The 21,677-nt window shown below is 33.0% G+C and overlaps 1 protein-coding gene across 1 annotated transcript; it reads left to right on the forward strand.

Moving 5' to 3' along the window:
* Positions 1 to 19,409: 19,409 nt before the first annotated feature.
* LOC112284086 (ribokinase) lies at positions 19,410 to 21,492 on the forward strand. Its single transcript, XM_024523611.3, has 5 exons — positions 19,410 to 19,905; positions 20,014 to 20,301; positions 20,484 to 20,669; positions 20,834 to 21,029; positions 21,202 to 21,492. The coding sequence occupies exons 1-5, from the start codon at positions 19,717 to 19,719 to the stop codon at positions 21,303 to 21,305; spliced, it is 963 nt and encodes a 320-aa protein (XP_024379379.1). The 5' UTR covers positions 19,410 to 19,716; the 3' UTR covers positions 21,306 to 21,492.
* Positions 21,493 to 21,677: the final 185 nt, after the last annotated feature.

A 21,677-nucleotide genomic window follows, 5' to 3' on the forward strand; every position in this document is an offset into this window, starting at 1 on the left:
TATGAAAGCTTCCTAGAAGCTTCATAGATATTGCTTTTACTTCATAGGTGTCTTTAATTGACTTTTTGGATTAGAAACGTGGTCAACAAGTTAGCCATGTGCCACACATGTTGTTAGCTTGAAGATCAAGCTAACTATGTGGTCGACATGTAAAAAAAACTTGCCTTGTAAGTCAAGGCATGTGTCCTATTAAGTGAACACATATTGGAGGTCCTATAAAACGTCGCCACATAGTTCCTAGTTAGATAGTATATATAGAGATAAGAGTGAAGCCCTCTTCACTTATGTCAACTTCTTTCTTGCTTCTAGTCTAGTTTCAAGGGTCTCTAGTTTTCTTATCTTTTGGCAATAGCCATTCTAGTTTCTCTTTCAATATACATACTTGTTTATTTATATTTTTTTACCTTTCTTTGAGTGAAGTCTCACTTATCTGAATTGCTTTTTTATTGAGTTCTTGTCCTTGACTCTAGGATTTAAAGCTACTATTAGGTTTTTAGTAATATCTCAAGATCTATAGCGAATTTATAGTTGAATTTTTTTGTAGAAGTTTTTGAGAGTATATCAGTACTTTGTGTAAAATTTAAGGTTGTTTGGATAGTCCAATCGTGAGATATGAGTTGTTGAAGTTTGAGAAACATTTTTCATAAGGATATTTTAGGTTTTAAGATACTTTATCATACATTTGGATGTTTTCTTGGTACTTCGGCTTATGTATTGATGTAATTGCCCTTAAAGATAAAATATTATATATAAATTAGGTAATTTTACATCTTAGACTTAATTGAGTATTTAGTGGCATCCGGAAGCCTAACGATTTCTTGAGGCAAACTCACTCTACCCTAACAATGTATTCTTCAAGCACGTCATGACTTTCCAACAACAGGACATTTTGGGTACAATAAAACTTTTGAACTAATATCTAGGGATTTTTGGTAGCTATAAATGTAGAAGGTATTCAAATATTTTGTACAATCTTGTGATGTTTGCTCAAGTTCAAAACTCCTTGTTATCAACCTTAAGGACTTCTTCAACCGTTACCTATTCTAAAAAAACCATAATCTTCTGTTTCTATGGATTTCATCACAAATCTTTTAATCTCATGTTCTTATGACTTTATATTTGTGATAGTAGATCATTTTACTAAGATGGCATATTTTGTACCATATACCAAATCTGTAACACGTAAAGAAACAGTTGAGTTTTTTATTGATAATATCTATCGCTATCATGGATTGCCTAAAGATATTATATCAAATAAGGAGACTCATTTTGTATCAAGATTTTGGAGAATCCTATTCAAGATTTTAAAGGTAGATATAAAGCTTTCTTCAACTTTTCATTCTCAAACTGATGGACAAATGGAACAGATAAATCAAGTTCTGTAGCAGTATTTGAGATGTACTCTCAACTATCATCAAGATGATTGGACAACTCTTTTACCATTGGTAAAGTTTGCATATAATAATTTGGTACATTCTTCCACTGAACAAACATCTTTCTTTGTCAATTATGGTTATCATCTATATCTTAATACTTTTGACTTTTCAAAAGTTGATAATCATACGGTGGAAGATTTAGAAAATCACTTGTCAGAGCTACATACAACAATAAAGATACAATTAAGGGAAGCTCAAAAATAACAAAAAATTAATATAGATGCATATTACAAGGAGCAACCACAATATAATATGGATGATAAAGTATAGTTACTTCATTGTAATATCAAAACTACTTGTCCTTGTGATAAATTAGATTATCATAGGCTGAAACATTTTCTTATTTGTGAACAAATCAATCATGTTTCCTATTGATTACATCTACCGGAGTCTACGAAGATCCATCTTATATTTTACATGTCACTTTTGGAGCCGTATAAGATAGTGAATATCTTGGGAAGAAGACAAATGCTATTTCTTCCTATAGAAGTGGATAATAACCAAGAATTTGAAGTAGAAGAAGTCTTAGATTCAAGGTGGTGCTGAAATAGGTTGAAATATCTTTTTCATTAGCGTGGATATGATATTAGTGAATGCACATTAGAGCCATCAAAAAATCTTGTAAATGGAGTAAAGAAAATTAAAGTCTTTTATCAACGACATCCATCAAAACCAAGATGAAGAATAGTAAACTTTTGCTATAAAAAAAAATAAGATCAAAGGAAAATAACATTCTACCTTCTATCTTTTATTGTAGCTTCTATAAATTTGTGATGAGATAGAGCACGAACAACTAGCAGATTCAACTCAAGAGCTTTTATTTGTGGACTTTAAAATGAGACATTGCAATTGTCACAACCTTCACGATGAAAAAATCCAGATGAAGATCCTCAAGAACAACATGTCCTTCCTCGAATAGATGGCAAGATACAATGTGTTTAGTATCACGACCTTAGAAGAGACTCCCAATGTTTAGTGATTTTATTAGAAATAGGAAAAATTCCTGACGGTGTTCCAAATATTTTATTTGAAGGAAGTTAAGAAGGTCTCAACAATGACCAAATAACAGGGTGGTCTTTTTGCCCTAGTATGGGACACTATAGATGGTTGAGAGGACCTATCAACCATCTTCAAAGAAAGCAAAGATTGGTTTATATAGCAAATACAATTTATCGCATCTTGGACTTCTTCAACATATGAAGACTGCTCCTCGTGAAACTCATCCCTAGAAGGGAAGGTAATGTCATGGACATATACATTTATCTCAATAGTTACTTATATAATTAATTAGAAGTAAGTAAATATAAAATAATTTCATAAAGTCTTCTAAAAAAGCTTCCTAGAAGCTTTATAGATGCGGTCTTGACTTTAGATGTGTTTGTAGGTTAAAAACTTGGCTAAAAAGCTAACCATGTATTGATAGCTTGTGGAAGAAGTTATCTTTGTGTAATAGCTTGTAGAACAAGTTAATTACGTGATTCATACATAGATAACTTGTCTTGTAAGATAAAACATGTGGCTATCAAAGTCAACACATGTTGGAGGTCTTATAGGATATCACCATGTAGCTCTTAATTAGATAGTATATATGGAAGGAAGAGTGAAGTCTTCTTCACTCTTGTCAATACCTTTCTAGTCTTAGTCTTGTTTCAAGACTTTTTAGTCTTCTTATTTTTGACAATAGCCATTCTAATTAATATTACATCACTTTTTGAGTGACTTTCTAGTTCTCTTCAGTGATAGAAGAGTATATTGAGGATTCTCTTTCTTTGAGCTTCATATCCTTAATAGATGTGTTTGTAAGTTGAAAATTTGGCCAATAAGTTAACCATGTATTGATAACTTGTGGAACAAGTTAACTCCACATAGTAGCTTGTGGAACAAGCCAACCATGTGGCACATACACAATCAACTTGCCTTACAAGTAAAGACATGTGGCTAGCAAAGTCAACATATTTTGGAAGTCCTATAGGACATTGCCAGATAGCTCCTAATTAAGAGTATATATAGAGGCAAGAGTGAAGCCTTCTTCACTCTTGTCAATGTCATTCTAGTCCTTAGTCTTGTTTCAAGACTTTTTAGTCTTCTTTTATTTGGCAATAGCCATTCTAGTTAATATTATATTATCTTTTGAGTGACTTTCTAGTTCTCTTCAGTGACAAAAGAGTGTATGAAGGATTCTCTTTTTTTGAGATTCATGTCCCTAAGACTACCCCAACAATGGACATATACATTGACTCCAATAATTACTTATATAATTAAAAAGAAGTAAATAAATATAGATTAATTTCATAAAGTCTTTCAGAAAATCTTCCTAGAAGTTTCATAGGTATAATTTTGATTTTAAATGTATTTGTAGGTTAGAAACTTGGCCAATAAGTTAAGCATGTATTGATAACTTGTGGAACAAATTAACTCCATGTAGTAGCTTGTGGAACAAATTAATTCTATGTAGTAGCTTGTGGAATAAGCTAACTATGTGGCGCATACATAGATTACTTGCCTTGCAAGTTAAGACATATGGCTAACAAAGTCAATACGTTTTGGAGGTCCTATTAGTCATTGCTATATAGCTCTTAATTAAGAGTATATATGGAGGTAAGAGTGAAGCCTTCTTCATTCTTGTCAATGCCTTTCATATCCTTAGTCTTATTTCAAGACTTTCTAGTGTTCTTTTTTTTAGTAATAGCAATTCTAGTTTAATATTTTATCATCTTTGAATGACTTTCTAGTTCTCTTCAATGACACAAGAGTGTATCGAGGATTCTCTTTCTTTGAGATTCATGTCCCTGATAGTTTGACAAGAGTGCTAACATAGTACTTTTTATCTTGTTTTAGAAGTAAGTAGATTATTCTACTTTTAATGTTGTATTTTAAAGATTATAGACTATCGACCTTTAAATAAAAAATATTATTTTTTAACATTAATCTTTTCCTTAAAGAGAGTGGATTATCCCTCTTTGTGGAAATTTTTATTAGACGTAGCAAATTATCCTCCTCTAATTTAACTTTTTGAATTTTTTTGAATTCTTTATAAAAGAAAAGATTATAGATGCTACTCCTAATAGAAGTGAGAATAGATTGTAACTATTGCAGATCTTTATGAATTTATCAACAGTCTTAGAACAAAAAATTTTATTCATCATCAACATCAACCATAGAAGTACTACTTCTATACATATGAAAGAAGTCCAAAGTCTATATCAAGAAGTTGTACAATTGAGGAAAACAAGTTAATCATCCTCACAACTAAATTTAGGGGATTTTACTTCTACAAGCTTAAGAAAGGCAAAAATTAATATGTCCAAGAAGTTTGATGGAACAAGATCAAAATTTTGATAGTTTTTACAATAAGTTAAGTTTTACTTAAGGTTACACTCTTTCCAATATACAGATGGATTTACTCAAGTTGGCTTCATAGATGCATTTTTATCTAGAAGTGTTTTTTCTTAGTTTGCATCTTTGATGGAAAAAGATTCATGACTTCTTTATGATTTAAATTTATTCTTAGAAGTATTTACGACCACATTTGGAAAAAAAGATCAAGAATAAGTAGCAAAGATTAAACTCTTATCTTTACAATAAAGATCTTAATCAACCACCACATATACTATTGAATTCTAAAACCTCGCTTGCGATATGGACTAGAATGATAAAGCACTTATCAATCAATTTCAATATGGGTTGAAGTATAGCATCAAAAATTTCTTATTAACAATACTAAAAGCAGAATGTTTCAAATAATTTATTGCTCAAGCCATTGCATGCGATAATCAATTATTTAAAAGGCATCAAGAACAAAGACTTGATTAGAGAGGAATAAGTTAAGTAATGGCAATAGCTCCTAAGTTTTCTGAAATGTATTCATCAAGGCCAAAACCAATGTAAATTGATATGATATATTTTAAACCTCTCATAGAGCAAAAAAAGACTCGATGTTGCTAAGAGGATTTGTATTTATATTATAGAGAACCTAAGCACACTACTCAATATTGTCCAAAGAAGCAATGCAATTACAAAATGAGGAGTACAATTACCAAAGAAGATAATATATCAAAAAACAAATTTCTCTACCTATAATAGGGACTATGCGGCTAGAATTATGTGCAACACCTAGTTGAGGTCCTATTCTCTCTTCAAACCCCTCATCTTGTTTTACAATAGATGTATGTTTAGGACCTAAAAATCACAAAGTCTTTGTCTTATTAGATTCAAGAGCCTCAGCTTGTTTTATAGATGAAGATTTTGTCAAAAATCAAAAAATATCTTTAATCAAGCAAATTAAATCCGTACACGTGGAAGTCATAAATAATTGTTTGTTATCATCTAAAAATGTTTTCTATGAGAATTTTCTTTTAGATGTAGCAATTAAAGATCATAACATTGTAGTAATATTTAATGTAATAAGATCTCCCTCCAATTTAATTATTTTAGGATTATTGTAACTAAAAAAATATAACCTTCAAATAAATTGGATTTCTTCTAATCTTAATTTTTTTGATAGTATAATCAAAGATTACGTTAGAGAAGTAGAAGTACATAAGTCTAGTAAATCCAAACCTTTATTAGTAGATGCGAGAGCTTTCTTGTATCCTGTAAAAAAAAAAATCATCTTTTTCTATATATGTTATGTCCATTTCTAATGGTAAAAAAATGTCAAGTAGTATTTCTATCTAATATCAAGAATTCTAAGATATTTTTGAAAAAAAAAAATATAAATATTCTTCTAGAGTATTGATCTTATGATTGTTCAATTAATTAGTAAGAAGGAGTTCAACCACCATTTGGACCAATCTATAGCTTATCGTAGAATGAGTTGGATGCATTAAAGGAATATATTGATGAAAACTTGACAAAGAACTCTATACACCATTCTAAACCTCAAGTCAAGACTCTTATCTTAATTATAAAGAGAAAATATGAATCTCTCCAGATATGTGTGGATTATCAAAGACTCAATAAAATCACGATAAAAAATATGTATCCTTTGCTTTTGATTTTAAGACTACTTGACCAACTCAATGAAGCAAAGATCTATATCAAAATAGATCTACAAGGAGCATATAACTTAGTTTGTATCAAAGAAGGAGATGAATAGAAGACTGCTTTTTAAACTAAGTATGGACATTTTGAATATAATGTCATACCTTTTGGATTCATGAATTCACTAGCTACTTTTTAGCATCTTATGAATGATATTTTTTGTGAATTTTTGGATGATTTTGTCATTTGATATTTAGACGACATTCTAATCTATTCTAAAAACACAAAGAAATATAAACTTTGTATTTTTTGTATATTATAGAAACTTAGAGATGCAACATTATATATCAAGTTGGAGAAGTATATATTCTGTAGTACTCAAGTTGACTTTTTACGATACATAATTTCCAACAATGGCTTTATAATGGATTCCAAGAAGGTCCAAACTATTATAGATTAGAAGATTCCAAAAATAATACGAGATATGCAATGATTTTTTGGGCTTTACCAATTATTACGAAATCTTTATCAAGAACTTTTCTCTAGTTGTAGCTCCACTTATATGTTTGATTTTTAAAGAAAAACTTGAGTAGAATAAAAAAGCCAAAGCATCTTTTGTTGCTTTGAAGAAAAAAATTACTTTTGCATCAACTTTGTATTGCGTCAATTTTTTTAAGACATTCTTTATGGAAACAAATGCATCAGACTTTGTTATAGATGTAGTATTATAAGAAATGGGAATAGATGACAAACTTCATTTAGTAGCTTTCCATTCTAAGAAATTTTTAGCAACCAAGATTAATTATGAGATCTATGACAAAACACTCTTTGCAATCATGGATTCATTTCAAGAATGGTGTCATTATCTAAAAGGTACTTTAAATTCAATCACCGTGTATACAAATCATAAGAACCTCAAGTACTTTATGTCAACATGTATTTTGAATCATCATCAAGCTCATTGGAGTATGTCTTTATCCAAATTCAATTTCAAGATTACTTATTGATCCAAAAAATAATAAGGTCTATTAGACGCCCTTTTTTGATGTTCTTATCTTGTACCAAAGGAAGAAGATGCATCTTTTGATGAATAAAGAATAATTTTCTTAAGTCCCAAGCATTTTCATCTTTGAACAATAAAATCAATATTGATTGTTGATTCAATCATTAGTCAAGCAAATTCAATCAAGTATATGATTTGAACTTTTTGTTCATAATATCAAAAATATTTTTTTTATATTCTATGACACTTCAAAGTTTGAATTGAAGAACAACCTACTATATTTCAAAGATTGCTTATATATTCCAGAAGGCAAGGCATAATTATGTATCTTTCAAGCTCATCATGATTTTCTAGCAACTTGATATTTTGGATACAATAAGACTTTAGAGCTAATACCAAGAGATTTTTGGTGGCTTCAAATGTGAAAGGTAATCAAAGACTTTATATAATCATGAGATACTTGTTGAAGATCCAAAACTCCTTGCCATCAACCTTAAGGACTTCTTCAACTATTACCAATTTGAAAACAACCATGGACTTTTGTTTCTATGGATTTATCATGGATCTTCTAGTCTCAGGTTTATATGACTCTATATTTGTAATCATAGATTACTTCACCAAAATGGCATATTTTGTATTATATACAAAAACTATTTTAAGTGAAAAAATAGCCAAGCTTTTTATTGATAATATCTATCACTATCATAAATTGTGAAAGGATATTATATAAAAGAGGGAGATTCAATTTGTATGAAGATTTTAGAGAACATTAGTCAAGATTCAAAAAGTAGATATAAAGCTCTCTTTAGCTTTTCAACTTCAAGGTGATGAGCAAACAAAATGGGTGAATCAAGTTTTGGAGCAATATTTGAGGTATACTATAAACTATCATCAAGATTATTGAAAAATTCTTTTGCCATTAGTATAATTTGCATACAATAATCTGGTACATTCTTCTATTCAACAAACATCTTTTTTTATTAATTATGATTATCATCCATGATTTGATACTTTTGACTTTTTAAAAGTTGATAATCTTATGACAGAAGATTTAGCAAATCATTTGTTAAAGCTATATGCAACAATGAAGACACAATTTAAGGAAGCTCAAGAATGACAAAAGACCAATGCAGATGCCTATTGCAAAGAACAACCATAATTCAACATAAATCATAAGATATGATTACTTTGTTGCAATATTAAGACTACTCGTCTTTGTAATAAGTTGGACTATTGTTGTCAAGGACAAGAACTTGATGAAAAAACAGTTCAGACAAGTAAGCCTTCACTCAAAGAAAAGTAACAAAATATGAATAATAAGTATGTATATTGAAAAGAGAAACTAGAATGGCTATTGCCAAAAGACAAGAAAACTAGAGACCCTTGAAACTAGACTAGAAGCAAGAAAGGAGTTGACAAGAGTGAAGAAGCCTTCACTCTTGTCTCTATATATACTACCTAACTAGGGGCTACGTGGCGACTTTCTATAGGACCTCCAATATGTGTTGACTTTGTAGGACACATGCCTTGACTTACAAGGCAAGTTTTTCTACATATGGGCCACATAGTTAACTTGATCTTCAAGTTAACAACATGTGTGGCACATGGCCAACTTGTTGACCACGTTTCTAATCCAAAAAGTCAATTAAAGACACCTATGAAGTCAAAGCAGCGTCTAGGAAGTTTCTAAGAAGCTTCTATATTAAATATTATAGAATTAACTTACTTTACCTACTTTTACTTACTTCTACCTATTTCTATATGTAATTATTAGCTTACATGATTATGGCCGTGACATTACCCCCCCCTTCTAGAGACGAGTTTCACGAGGAGCGGTCATCATATGTTGAGGAAATCTATGATGCGACGAATTGTATTCGCCACATACTCTGATCTCTGTTCTCTTCGAAGATGATTGATAGGGCCTCTCAACCATCGGTAGTGTCCCATACCAGGGCGGGAAGACCATCCAATTATTTGATCATTGTTGAGGCCTTCGTAACTTCCTTCGAATAGAATATTCAGAACACCATCAGGAGTTGTTCCTACCTCTAGTAAAATCACCAAACATCGAGAGTCCCTTCCCAAATCGTGATACCAAACGCGTTGTATCTCACCATCTATTCGAAGAAGAACATGTCAGTCTTGAAGATCTTCATCTCAATTGTGTCGTCTTGAAGGTTGTGACAATCGTAATGTCTCATCTCAATCTTGTCTCTTTTATAAGAGAGATTTTCATCTTGGTTTTAATAGATGTTGTTGATAAAAAACTTTGACTTTAGTTGATGCATTTGCTAGATTCTTGAATGGCTCCCATGTGCGTTCACTAATATCATATCCGCGCCAATGAACAAGGTATTTCAGCTTATTTCGACGCCGCCTTGAGTCTAATATCTCTTTCACCTCAAATTCTTCATTATTATCTACTTCTATAGGAGGCGGTGGCATTTGTCTTCTTCCTTGTATATCCACTGTCTTATATGGTTCAAGAAGAGACACGTGGAATACAAGATGGATCTTCATTGACTCCGGTAGATATAACCGATATGCAACTGGGTTGATCTGTTCAGAAACAGAAAAGGGGCCAAGCCTACGATAGTCCAACTTGTCACAAGGTCGAGTAGTCTTGATATTGCGACGAAGTAGCCATACCTTATCACCCACGTTGAGTTGTGGTTGCTCCTTACGATATACATCTGCGTTTATCTTATGTCGTTCTTGAGCTTCCTTCAATTACGTCTTCATTATTGCATGTAACTCTGACAACCGATTTGCCATATCTTCTGTTGCAGGATTATCAACTTTTGAAAAATCAAAAGCATCAAGTCGTGGATGATAGCCATAATTGGCAAAGAAAGGTGTTTGTTGCGTGGAAGAATGTACCGTATTATTATAAGCAAACTCTGCCAATGGCAGAAGGGTTGTCCAATCATCTTGTTGGTAGTTGATAGTACACCTTAAATATTGCTCCAAGACTTGGTTTACGTGCTCTGTTTGTCCATCAGTTTGAGGATGGAATGCCGAAGATAGCTTTATGTCCACTTTTAAAATCTTGAAAGGGGTCCTCCAAAATATTGACACAAATTGAGTTCTCCTATCTGATATGATATCTTTAGGTAATCCATGATAGCGATAGATATTATCAATGAAAAGCTTAGCTGTTTCTTCACCTGTGATAGATTTTGTACATGGCATAAAATGTGCCATCTTGGTGAAACGATCTACTATCACAAATATAGAATCATAAGATCTTGAGCTTGGAAGATCTGTGATGAAATCCATAGAAATAAAAGACCATGGTTGTTCTAGTATAGGTAATGGCTGAAGAAGTCCGTAAGGTCGATGACGAGGAATTTTTGATCTTGAACAAATATCACATGATTGTACAAAGTCTTTGACTGACTTCCACATTTGTGGCCACCAAAAATCTCTTGATATGAGTTCCAAAGTCTTATTATATCCAAAGTGCCCTGCTGCTGGAAAGACATAACGTGCTTGAAGAACACGTAAACGTGCTTCTCCTTCTGGAACATATAGGCGTCCTTCAAAATATAATAGATTATTCTTGAACTCGAACTTAGAAGGATCATGAGACTTGGAAGAATTATTCTTGATATCATAAACAAGAGGGTCTGAGGACATACTGGACTGGATTTGCTTGAGAAAAGTTGAATCAACAGTCAATGTTGATTTCATTGCTCGGAGATGAAATTGCTCCGGTTTCAAGAAGACCGTTCTTTGTTGCTCAAAAGCTGCATCTCCTTCTTTTGGTGCAAAATAAGAACGTCTAGATAGGGCATCAGACAAACCTTGTTGTTTTCCTGGTCGATAAGTGATAATAAACTCGAATCTTGACAAAGACATACTCCAACGAGCTTGACGACGATTCAACACGTGTGCTGACATGAAATACTCGAGGTTCTTGTGATTTGTATACACAGTGACTGGACTAGAAGCGCCTTCTAGATAATGATGCCATTCTTAAAAGGAATCCACGATCGCAAGAAGCTCTTTATCGTGGATCTTATAATTGATCTCGGCTGCTGAGAATTTTCTTGAATGAAAAGCTATCGGATGAAGTTTGTCATCTTTTCCCATTTGTGATAAAACTGCACCCAAGGCAAAATCTGATGCATCTGTTTCCATAAAAAATGCCTTGGAAAAGCCAACACGATATAAGACTGGTGCAGAGACAAACGATGTCTTCAAGGCTTCAAATACTGCTTCCGCTTCTTGATTCCATTGGAATTTATCTTTACTAGTCAAGCGTGTAAGTGGAGCTGCAACTCGTGAGAAATCTTTGATGAAGATCCGATAGTAATTGGCAAATCTCAAGAAACATTGGACATCTCTTACTGTCCTTGGAATCTTCCAATCCATGATTATTTGGACTTTCTTAGAATCCATCATGAGACCATCATTTGAAATGATGTATCCTAAAAAATCAACTTGAGTAGTGTGAAATACTTACTTTTCCATCTTGGCGTACAATCCTGCATCTCTAAGTTTTTGTAATACTTGACGAACATGTATTTCATGTTCTTCGACGTTCTTAGAATAGATCAAGATATCGTCTAGATAGCAGACGATAAAATTGTCTAAGAATTCACAAAATACATCATTCATGAGATGTTGAAAAGCAGCTGGTGCATTCGTGAGTCCAAAGGGCATGACATTATATTCGAAATGTCCATACCTGGTTCGAAACGCAGTCTTCCATTCATCTCCTTCTTTGATCCGTACTAGATTATATGCTCCTCTTAGATCTATTTTTGTATAGATCTTAGCTTGATTCAACTAGTCAAGGAGTCCTGATACCAAAGGTAATGGTTACTTGTTCTTGATTGTGATCTTGTTGAGTCCTCGATAATCAACACACATTCGTAAAGATCCATCTTTTTTCTTTACGAATAGAATTGGAGCTCCTGCTGGAGATTTTGAATGGCGTATGAAATTCTTCGCTAAATTCTCGTCAATATATGTCTTGAGTTCAGCCATCTCATCTTACAATAAACTGTAAATTGATCCAAATGGTGGTTGAGTTCCTTCCTTGAGGTCGATTGAACAATCATATGGGCGATGCTCAAGAAGAATATCTGCATTCTTTTTCTCAAAAACGTCTTGATACTCCTGATATTGACTTGGAATGCCACTTGAAGTCTTTACGTTTTCAGAAATAGGTGCAGCATAAATAGCAAAAGTTGATCCTTCTTTTGCTGCGTGTATAAATGCTTTTGCACCTATCAGTACGGATTTTACTATACTAGACTTATAATTTTTTACTTGGTTGGTAGAACTATTAATAATGCTCTAGGAAAAGTCAAGTTTACGTGAATTCCAATCTATTCGAGGATTATATTTTTCTAGCCAGGATAAACCTAAAATAACTGGATTGGACGGGGATTTAATTATGTTAAAAGCTATGTAGCTATCATGACCGTCTATTGTTACTTTTATAGGATGAATTTCATGAGTGACATCTCCAGAAGACAAGAGACGACCATCTATGACTTCTACATGTACTGGTTTAGGTTTCTGTACAAAGGATATTTTATGACTTTTAACAAATTGTTCATCTAAAAAACATGCTGAGGCTCCCGAATCTAATAAAGCAGAGGCTTTGTAATTCTTAGGTCCTAAATATAAGTCTATTATAAAACAAGGAGAGGGTTCTCAGGAGAGGATAGGACGTTCATTAGGAATTGTACAAGGTTCCAACTGCACGGTCCCTATTGTAGCTGGACGAATCCGTTTTCTAACATGTTGTCTTCTTTGACCGTCGTACCCCTCATTTTATAGTTGCGTCGTTTCTTTGGACAATGTTGAGCAGTGTGCTTAGGTTCTCCGCAATATAAACATAATCCTTCTTGACGACGACGAATCTTTTCTTACTCAGTTAAGGGTTTAAAACGTACCGCGTCAATTTACATGTCTTCTACTTCCGAATGTACGTTTGGTAAAGATGTTGATGTTGCCATTGAGTAATAACGTTGAGGTTCCCGTGAATGATTCTCGGATCGAAATTCGAAAAGTCGATTATCACATTTTACCGCAAAATCGATTGCTTGACTCAAAGTTTGAGGATCAGGTAAGTTGAGCATCAATTTCTTTACTTTGTATTGCAATCCATAAAGAAATTGACTGATGAGTGCAGCATCATCCCACTTGATGTCAATTGCAAGTTGTCGAAATTGTGAAGCATACACTGTTACTGAGCGATTTTCTTGTCGCAGAATTCGGATCTTATTTGTTGCAACACGAGTTGCATCGTGTTCACCATACATAGATCGAAATTCCGCCAAAAAAGCTTCCAAATTGTCCAATATTGGATTTCGTTGTTCAAGAAAAGACGAAAACCACAATAATGCAGAACCAGAAAGTAGAGTGCCAATAAACCTGACTTGTGATCCTGGAGTTGGATAGCTTTGCGGTTGAAGTTCAATTGCCAATTGTACTTGATTGATGAATCCTCGAAACTTTGATCTCGTACCATCAAATTTCTTGGGTAAGGCAATTCTTGGTTCTCTAGTGCTTATAGGGTGTTGTACAATTGGAGAAGGAATGTGATTTGTTGTAGATGTTGAAGCAGCTCCGATCATCTCTATATCCCCACTTTTTGCTATTCTTGTTCTTTCCTGTGTTGGAGAATTGAGTTGATGCATCGCAAGCATTAACTCCCTCATTTGCTCTTGCATTTGTGCCATTGCACTCTTCATTTCAACAAGCTCTGCCATAATGACACTAAGAAGAAAAATTTGTTTGATACTGCTCAAGACGAAAGAAAAGAAAGACTTAATAACAAAGAAGATACTAAGAACAATATCAGTTTAGAAGTGGGTAATCCGCAAACTTCTAATACGCTTATGCCTTGTCAAGAGAAAGGGATAATCCACTCTTACTCAAGAAAAACAAAGCTCTGATATTGTAAGTACACTCTTGTCAATCTGTCAAGGACAAGAACTCGATGAAAAAATAGTTCAGACAAGTAAGCCTTCACTCAAAGAAAAGTAACAAAATATGAATAATAAGTATGTATATTGAAAAGAGAAACTAGAATGGCTATTGCCAAAAGACAAGAAAACTACAGACCCTTGAAACTAGACTAGAAGCAAGAAAGGAGTTGACAAGAGTGAAGAAGCCTTCACTCTTGTCTCTATATATACTATCTAACTAGGGGCTACATGGCGACGTTCTATAGGACCTCCAATATGTGTTGACTTTGTAGGACACATGCCTTGACTTACAAGGCAAGTTTTTCTACGTGTGGGCCACATAGTTAACTTGATCTTCAAGCTAACAACATGTGTGGCACATGGCCAACTTGTTGACCACGTTTTTAATCCAAAAAGTCAATTAAAGACACATATGAAGTCAAAGCAGCATCTAAGAAGTTTCTAGGAAGCTTCTATATTAAATATTATAGAATTAACTTACTTTTATCTACTTTTACTTACTTCTACCTATTTCTATATGTAATTATTAGCTTACATGATTATGGCCGTGACAATTGTAAGCTGAGACCTTTTTCTATTTATGAATAAATCAATCCTGTTGCTTATCGATTACATCTATCGGAGTCTATGAAGATCAACCCTATATTTCATATGTCCTTTCTTAAGCTATATAAGACAATGAATATCTTTGGAAGAAGAAAAATGCCACCTCTTCCTATAGAAGTGGATAATAATCAAGAGTTCAAAGTAGAAGAAGTCTTAGATTCAAGTTGCTGCCAAAATAGGTTAAAATATCTTATTCATTGGCATGGATATGATATTAGCAAATGGACATGGAAGCCAATAAAGAATCTTGCAAACATAGTAGAGAAGGTCAAAGCTTTTCATCAATGACATCTATCAAAACCAAGCTGAAGTATTGTAAAGATCTATAAAAGATAATGATCGCTTCTTGTGGAACTTGTCCCTAGAAAGGAAAGTAATATCACGGATATATACATTTATCTCAATAGTTATTTATATGATTAAGTAGAAGTAAATATAGATTTATTTTAGAAATTCTTCTAAAAAAGCTTCTTAGAAGCTTTGTAGAGACAGTTTTGACTTTAGATGTATTTGTAGGATAGAAATTTGGCCAACAACTTAACCATGTGTTGGTAGCTTGTGGAATAAGTTAACTCCATGTAATAGCTTGTGGAATAAGCTAACTATGTGATATATACATAAATAACTTGCCTTGCAAGTTAAGACATGTAGCTAGCAAAGTCAACATTTTTTGGAGGTCCCATTGGACATTGCCACATAGTTCTTAGTTAAGAGCACATATAGAGGCAAGAGTGAAGCCTTCTTTAATCTTATCAATGCCTTTCTAATCTTTAATCTTGTTTCAAGACTTTCTAGTCTTCTTGTTTTTGGCAATAGCCATTATAGTTTCTATTTAATATACATACTTCTTATTTCTATTTTGTCATACTTTGTTGAGAAAGTCCCACTTGTTTATTTACTTTCATTGAATTTTTGTCCTTAACAATCTGCCAAGAAATGAAATTATTCATATGTAAATTTAGAGTTTAAGTTTCTATCAAGATCATTAATCTTTTGAATTGAAATAACATCTACAAGTACTAAAGTTGCAAATAAGATCAAGATTTCTAAGAAGACCATAACCTTGAATAATTATATTACTATTATTAAAGATGAATTTAATAAAAAGATTAAAAGTATTGTATTTATATACTACACAACTATGATCCTATTCTAGTAAGTATTTTTGAATTTTTAAATTTTTTTAATATAATATTTTTTAATTATAAATAAAAAATATACAAAATTTCCAAAAAAATAAAAAAAAAAATTGGGCTTACAATTTCAAACTTGTGCATTGAATGAAGCCAAGTTGTAATTTCCAATAGCATTCATAGTTTGATTTTTAGAGACAAAGATTGTCACAAGCTTGTTATTTATTATTGTTACTTCCAATGTATAATTATTCTTATCAATCTTCTTAAAATACTATAGATTTTTTCTTAATATTTTCACATCTAAAGAGTTAAATTTAAAAAAAAAAATCGTGAATTAAAGAATATAGAGGAGAAAATTATCCTTTGTCTTTGCACAAAAAGTGGTATTAATGTAAACCTATGGTCTCTTACTATTTGACATAGATACCAAAAATAAAAAATAAAAAACACTTTAATCTTTGAAAGTTATGTTCCAAATTAGAACAAAAATAGGCTACTATATTTTTGCCCATGTCTTAAAGTAGTACTAACATGTTGATAAATCAGCAATTTCATGTCACAATTGAGACTAGCACATGCACATTTAAATTGCGACAAAGTTTCAACAAAAATCTTTATTCATCTTCCTAAATTCCAAATTTGAAATCTTAGCACAATTACTACACGTTCTTAAAATGAGCATCTTACCTCTTGTACACAATTATAACCTAAGAATTATAAAATTATATGATCTTACTATAATTTTAAAACTTTGTATAATTTATAAAATTTTCATTCACCATGGTTAAAAATTAAGAAAGATACTCTTTATATGTATTTTTAGAATAAATATTAATTATTTTTAAATATAAAAAATAATATATATATATATATATATATATATATATTACTTATAATTTTAGATATTTTTTAATCTAAGATAGTTGTATGTTCTTACCTTAGCTATTAAATAAAGTTTTCTAAATAAACTCTTCTACAAGACTTGTTAACTAACTATTAAAAAAAATTACTAAAAAAGCTTTTAAAAAAGACTAAAGGCCTACAATTCCTATAATTTTTTAAAAAAAATATGGAAGATTCTAAAAGAATGCAGAAACATATTATAATACCATAAAACAACAATTCTTGCTTAGTAAATATGTTCATGATCATAAAAATCTCTCTAAAATTGTTGAAACAATACTTTTGTTAGTTCTTTTAGATTCTACATGTTTAAAATTTTATAATTTATCCCTCTATTATCATTTAGCATATTGCATACTATAGTTATCATTGATTGCCAAAACTTTCTAATAACTCTGTTGCAAATTTAATAAGAAATTGTGAGTTTTGTAATATTAAAAAATGACTTGCATAAGTTACAGACCTCAATGGCATATATTTGCATATAAAAAATTTGTTTAAATTAATCCATGTGAGGAAAAAAAACTTAGTTTTTGACACCAAACTATAATTTTTTAACACCAAAGATTTAAATCATACACAGTTTTGTAAGTAATGTAGAAGAGCATGGAAAATCTACATTAGATGTTATTGATGGTATACAATGCATAATTATTTTAGCTTTACCTACAACTAAAGTATTTTTGAATTGTATATGATCCAACAGAATAGACACTAACATGTTGTACTGTGTGTGTAGTTTTTACACACATAGCACAACTTCAGATTGGGCTTCAGCAACTTTACATCATCCAATCATATCTTAGCATGCAAGAATGTAAATAAGGTTCAAAATAAATATGCATAAGTAGCAGTTTGAATGATATTCTTTTAATGCTGCTAAAACATCATTTGTAAGATATTAATATGAAATAATTATTAAATAGATATGTAATTTCGAATTTCAGGTAATTTGATTAATTTTTTAAGAAAAAAATGTAGTTGTATGTATGAAAAATTATTATATTTTAATCTTTTTCTCATTATAAACCAAAATGCACAGTGGTTGCATTGGAGTAAGACTTACAATATATAGCATCTTTGTCAAAATAATTGATTGACCTTAGCAATGGATTTTGATGAGTTAGCATTCGATTTTATTTTAATTTATGAAAGCTAGTAACCAATATGACAAGACTTGTGTTACAAAATAAATAAATAAGTAAACTATAAAATTTCACACAAAAACGTATTTAAAATTACAAGATTTTAACAATTGCAATTGTAAGAAAACATTTGGTTTGTTAAATAAAAATGTGTATATATATATATATATATATATATATATACATACATACACACATACATCCAATTCAAACCAAATATTACTAAAAATAAACAAATTTTGATTGAATTATTTGACATTCTAACAAAATATTCAATATCTTTAAAAACGTTGAAATCCTTTATAAATGATTAAATATTTTAAAGAAATATGTAATTTATGAATTTTAAAAATTATACCAAATAAATGCTAATGTAAGATTATGAATGATGTTAAACACATTCAGGTCTCTCATCTACATTACTAAAGCTATTGTAATGATCATAATTTATCCATATATTTATTTATTTATTTGTTCCTTTTTTAGGTTTTTTTTTAATGTGGCAACCACTGAATATTCATAATAATTTTAGTCCAGCGATTGAATTGAGTCAGAACATTTGAAACAAAAAGATAAAAACAAACAAACAGATAGAATACACACACACATGTCAAATACATATATATATATTTATTTATATATATATATTTTTTCATGTTGCAAAAAATTAAAAAGTTACTACAGCGTTTCCACATCGACACAAGGAGCACCATAGCAGTGAAGGTATCAGGTTGGAAAACTACAAACACTGAAACAACACCATGAAGGAGAAATAAAAGCAAAATGAGTCTAAGAAACGAGGTTTTTTGTGTTCCCAGCATCATCAAACAAGGCATCAAACCATGCAGCGTTTCCATACACTCCAAACCCTAAAACAAATATCTATCACAATATCTTTAGATAGGAGCCAAGTATTGTATCTTGGATGCCACATTTAATTGTAAGAATGTCGAATACGAAGCTGGGCCATCTGAAGCTTATCACGGGAATCGTGAAATTAAATTCGCCGTTATCGCCGAGGTTCCGAGCAATCCTTCTTCGTAGATTCTTCACGAAAGATGTTGAGTCTGTGCTGATTGTGCCGGTGGATTTGGGCTTCAGATGCGTCTTTGTGTATATCCACTCTGATGAAACTGAGACGAAGGTGGAGGAATCACGAGTTGTGCTTGGTAACGACAATCATTCACAGCTCGGTCGGATTACATAGCCCTTGAGCGTGGTTGTTGCAGCAATGGGTGTTTTTCTTTTTTCAGTTCAGGGGGTAGAATTGAACTGATTGTTCTCTCGCATGGGTAGGGACTTGATAAGACAGGAATTTCTTCGAATTGTGAGGAAGCTTTCACCGATCGTGGTTCGTCCCATCGTCTGATTGCGGAATTGTCGAACTGGGTTATAAGTCTGAGCAGAGGCCTCGGTGCTGGGTTTGGTGTGCGCGCGCGTGGAGGAATTGCTGGTTTTTGTAGCCGTAGAAACTCGTTTAGTAACTAGAGTTATTTTGATTTGTTGGGCTACGTTGGGTTCCGAGGAGATTGTCTTGTACCTCGAAGAGATATGACGATCGGCTCCCCTTTGGTTGTAGTTGGATCGGTGAATGCCGACATTTATGTGGAGGTTGAGCGTCTACCGGCCGAGGGTGAAACCATAGCTGCTAGAAGTGGCCAGACTCTTCCTGGTGGGAAGGGAGCCAATCAAGCTGCTTGTGCCGCTCGTCTTTCGTACCCTACCTTCTTCTGTGGCCAGGTACAGATTCCCGTTTTCACAAAAAACACTCCTATGTCAGAATTGGTTGCGTGAAAACGAGCTTCGCTGAGCAGGGATATCTGAGAACTAGTTTTTTATTTGATGCAGGTCGGACAGGACGCCCATGCCAACCTGGTTAGAAATGCACTTGTTTCTGCAGGCGTTCATTTAGATCATGTAAATACTGTTGACGCTCCAACTGGTCACGCAGTTGTGATATTACAGCCAGGAGGCAAAAACTCAATTATCATCGTCGGAGGAGCCAATGTCGCATGGCCGAAGTTAGAAGATGGAATAAGCAGTCTAACCACCAACGCGCAGGAATTGATTAAACGAGCAGGTGCAGTGCTTCTGCAACGTGAGATTCCAGACGCAGTCAATCTTGAAGCTGCGAAGGTAGAGAGCAGTACCCGAGCGGTTGTTCATTCCTCGTCCTACTCAATCACAACACAGAATCCAATGAAACACTTATATAAAATTGAGAACGATCATCCTTTTCCGTATGATTTCTTTACGGTGAAACGTCATTTTTCCAGTAAGTTTGAGCATAATTTTTATTATCATATTCCGGCCTGCAGATTGCTAAGAGTGCCGGTGTTCCTGTGATCATGGATGCTGGAGGTGCAGAAGGTCCTATTCCAGAAGAACTTCTGAAATGTCTTACAGTGTTAAGTCCTAATGAGACGGAGCTGGCCCGGCTAACTGATATGCCAACCAATTCAGGAGAAGAAATTTTGACGGCAGCTAAGAAGGTTTTAGAGATGGTACGGTTTATAGATTTTCTGGCAGCTTATTTGTAATTTAGTTGCCATAATGTTTGGGTTTCCTTGCGTCAGTACCTAATTTTTTTCTAGAGGGGAACTTGAGATCTTAAACAATGTGATTAGCTTACAGGTTCAAGTGCATAACATTCTTTACGATGGATCAGGGTGTCAAGCAAGTGCTGGTGAAGATGGGAGAGAACGGTTCCATGCTTGTGTCTGAGAAGGAGTCTCCAATTCATCAACCTGCAATCCTGGCTCCAGTTGTAGTTGACACAACCGGTGCTGGCGACACTTTTACAGCTGCCTACGCTGTTGCTCTTATCGAGCGTCAAACTCTTGTAGAAGCCCTTAGATTTGCTGGTAAACCCTTCATTTTTGGTTCTGCATTATTTTGATTTTACTTTTTATCTAATGTACAGCTCGTAATTACTTGCCAATGTTTTGTATTACTGCAGTTTCTTTCATGAAGTCGAAACGAGGTGGAACCACCTACGTCTGATTTTCCTTATCTTACTTCTGTTATGACCTGCAGCTGCATCAGCTTCTATTTGTGTGCGCTTCAAAGGTGCAATGCCAAGCATGCCTGAGAGGAAGGCAGTGCTTCAGCTCTTGAAGGAGCATCCCGTTTCTAAGTAGGTTCTGACAGCAAAGACGTGTCAGAGTGTCGTTGCTGGAGAATAATGTTTAGGACCACTGCAGGGCTTGACCTGTACTAGCTTACTTTCAAATAATGACAAACAGCTTGTTAACGTTACAAAAAAATGTGCATTTAGAAAATCTTGGTTACGCTTTCTGATTTGTAAATCAAAGAGTGATTTTATTACCTCCGCTCCTTTTTCTTGCTCTGGAAGTTGTCCCGCAGGAAATCGGTTCCATTGAGATGTATTCAGTATCAATTTCAAGTCCGCATAAAGAGATGATCTGCAAGAGCTGGGTTTAAATCGCTGCATGTATGCATGGCGTCGTTCCATGATTGTTTTGTTCAAAACCAAACTATATCTCGTTACG

The sequence above is a fragment of the Physcomitrium patens genome, chromosome 6 (assembly GCF_059467195.1).
Source record: "Physcomitrium patens ecotype Gransden chromosome 6, ASM5946719v1, whole genome shotgun sequence".
Classification (NCBI taxonomy): Eukaryota; Viridiplantae; Streptophyta; class Bryopsida; order Funariales; family Funariaceae; genus Physcomitrium; species Physcomitrium patens.

Coding starts and splice junctions, on each gene's coding strand:
- LOC112284086 (XM_024523611.3), top strand. CDS start 19,717: ATGACGATCGGCTCCCCTTTGGTTGTAGTTGGATCGGTGAATGCCGAC. Junction 20,302..20,483: donor TCAATCTTGAAGCTGCGAAG/GTAGAGAGCAGT, acceptor TCCGGCCTGCAG/ATTGCTAAGAGTGCCGGTGT. Junction 21,030..21,201: donor AGAAGCCCTTAGATTTGCTG/GTAAACCCTTCA, acceptor TATGACCTGCAG/CTGCATCAGCTTCTATTTGT.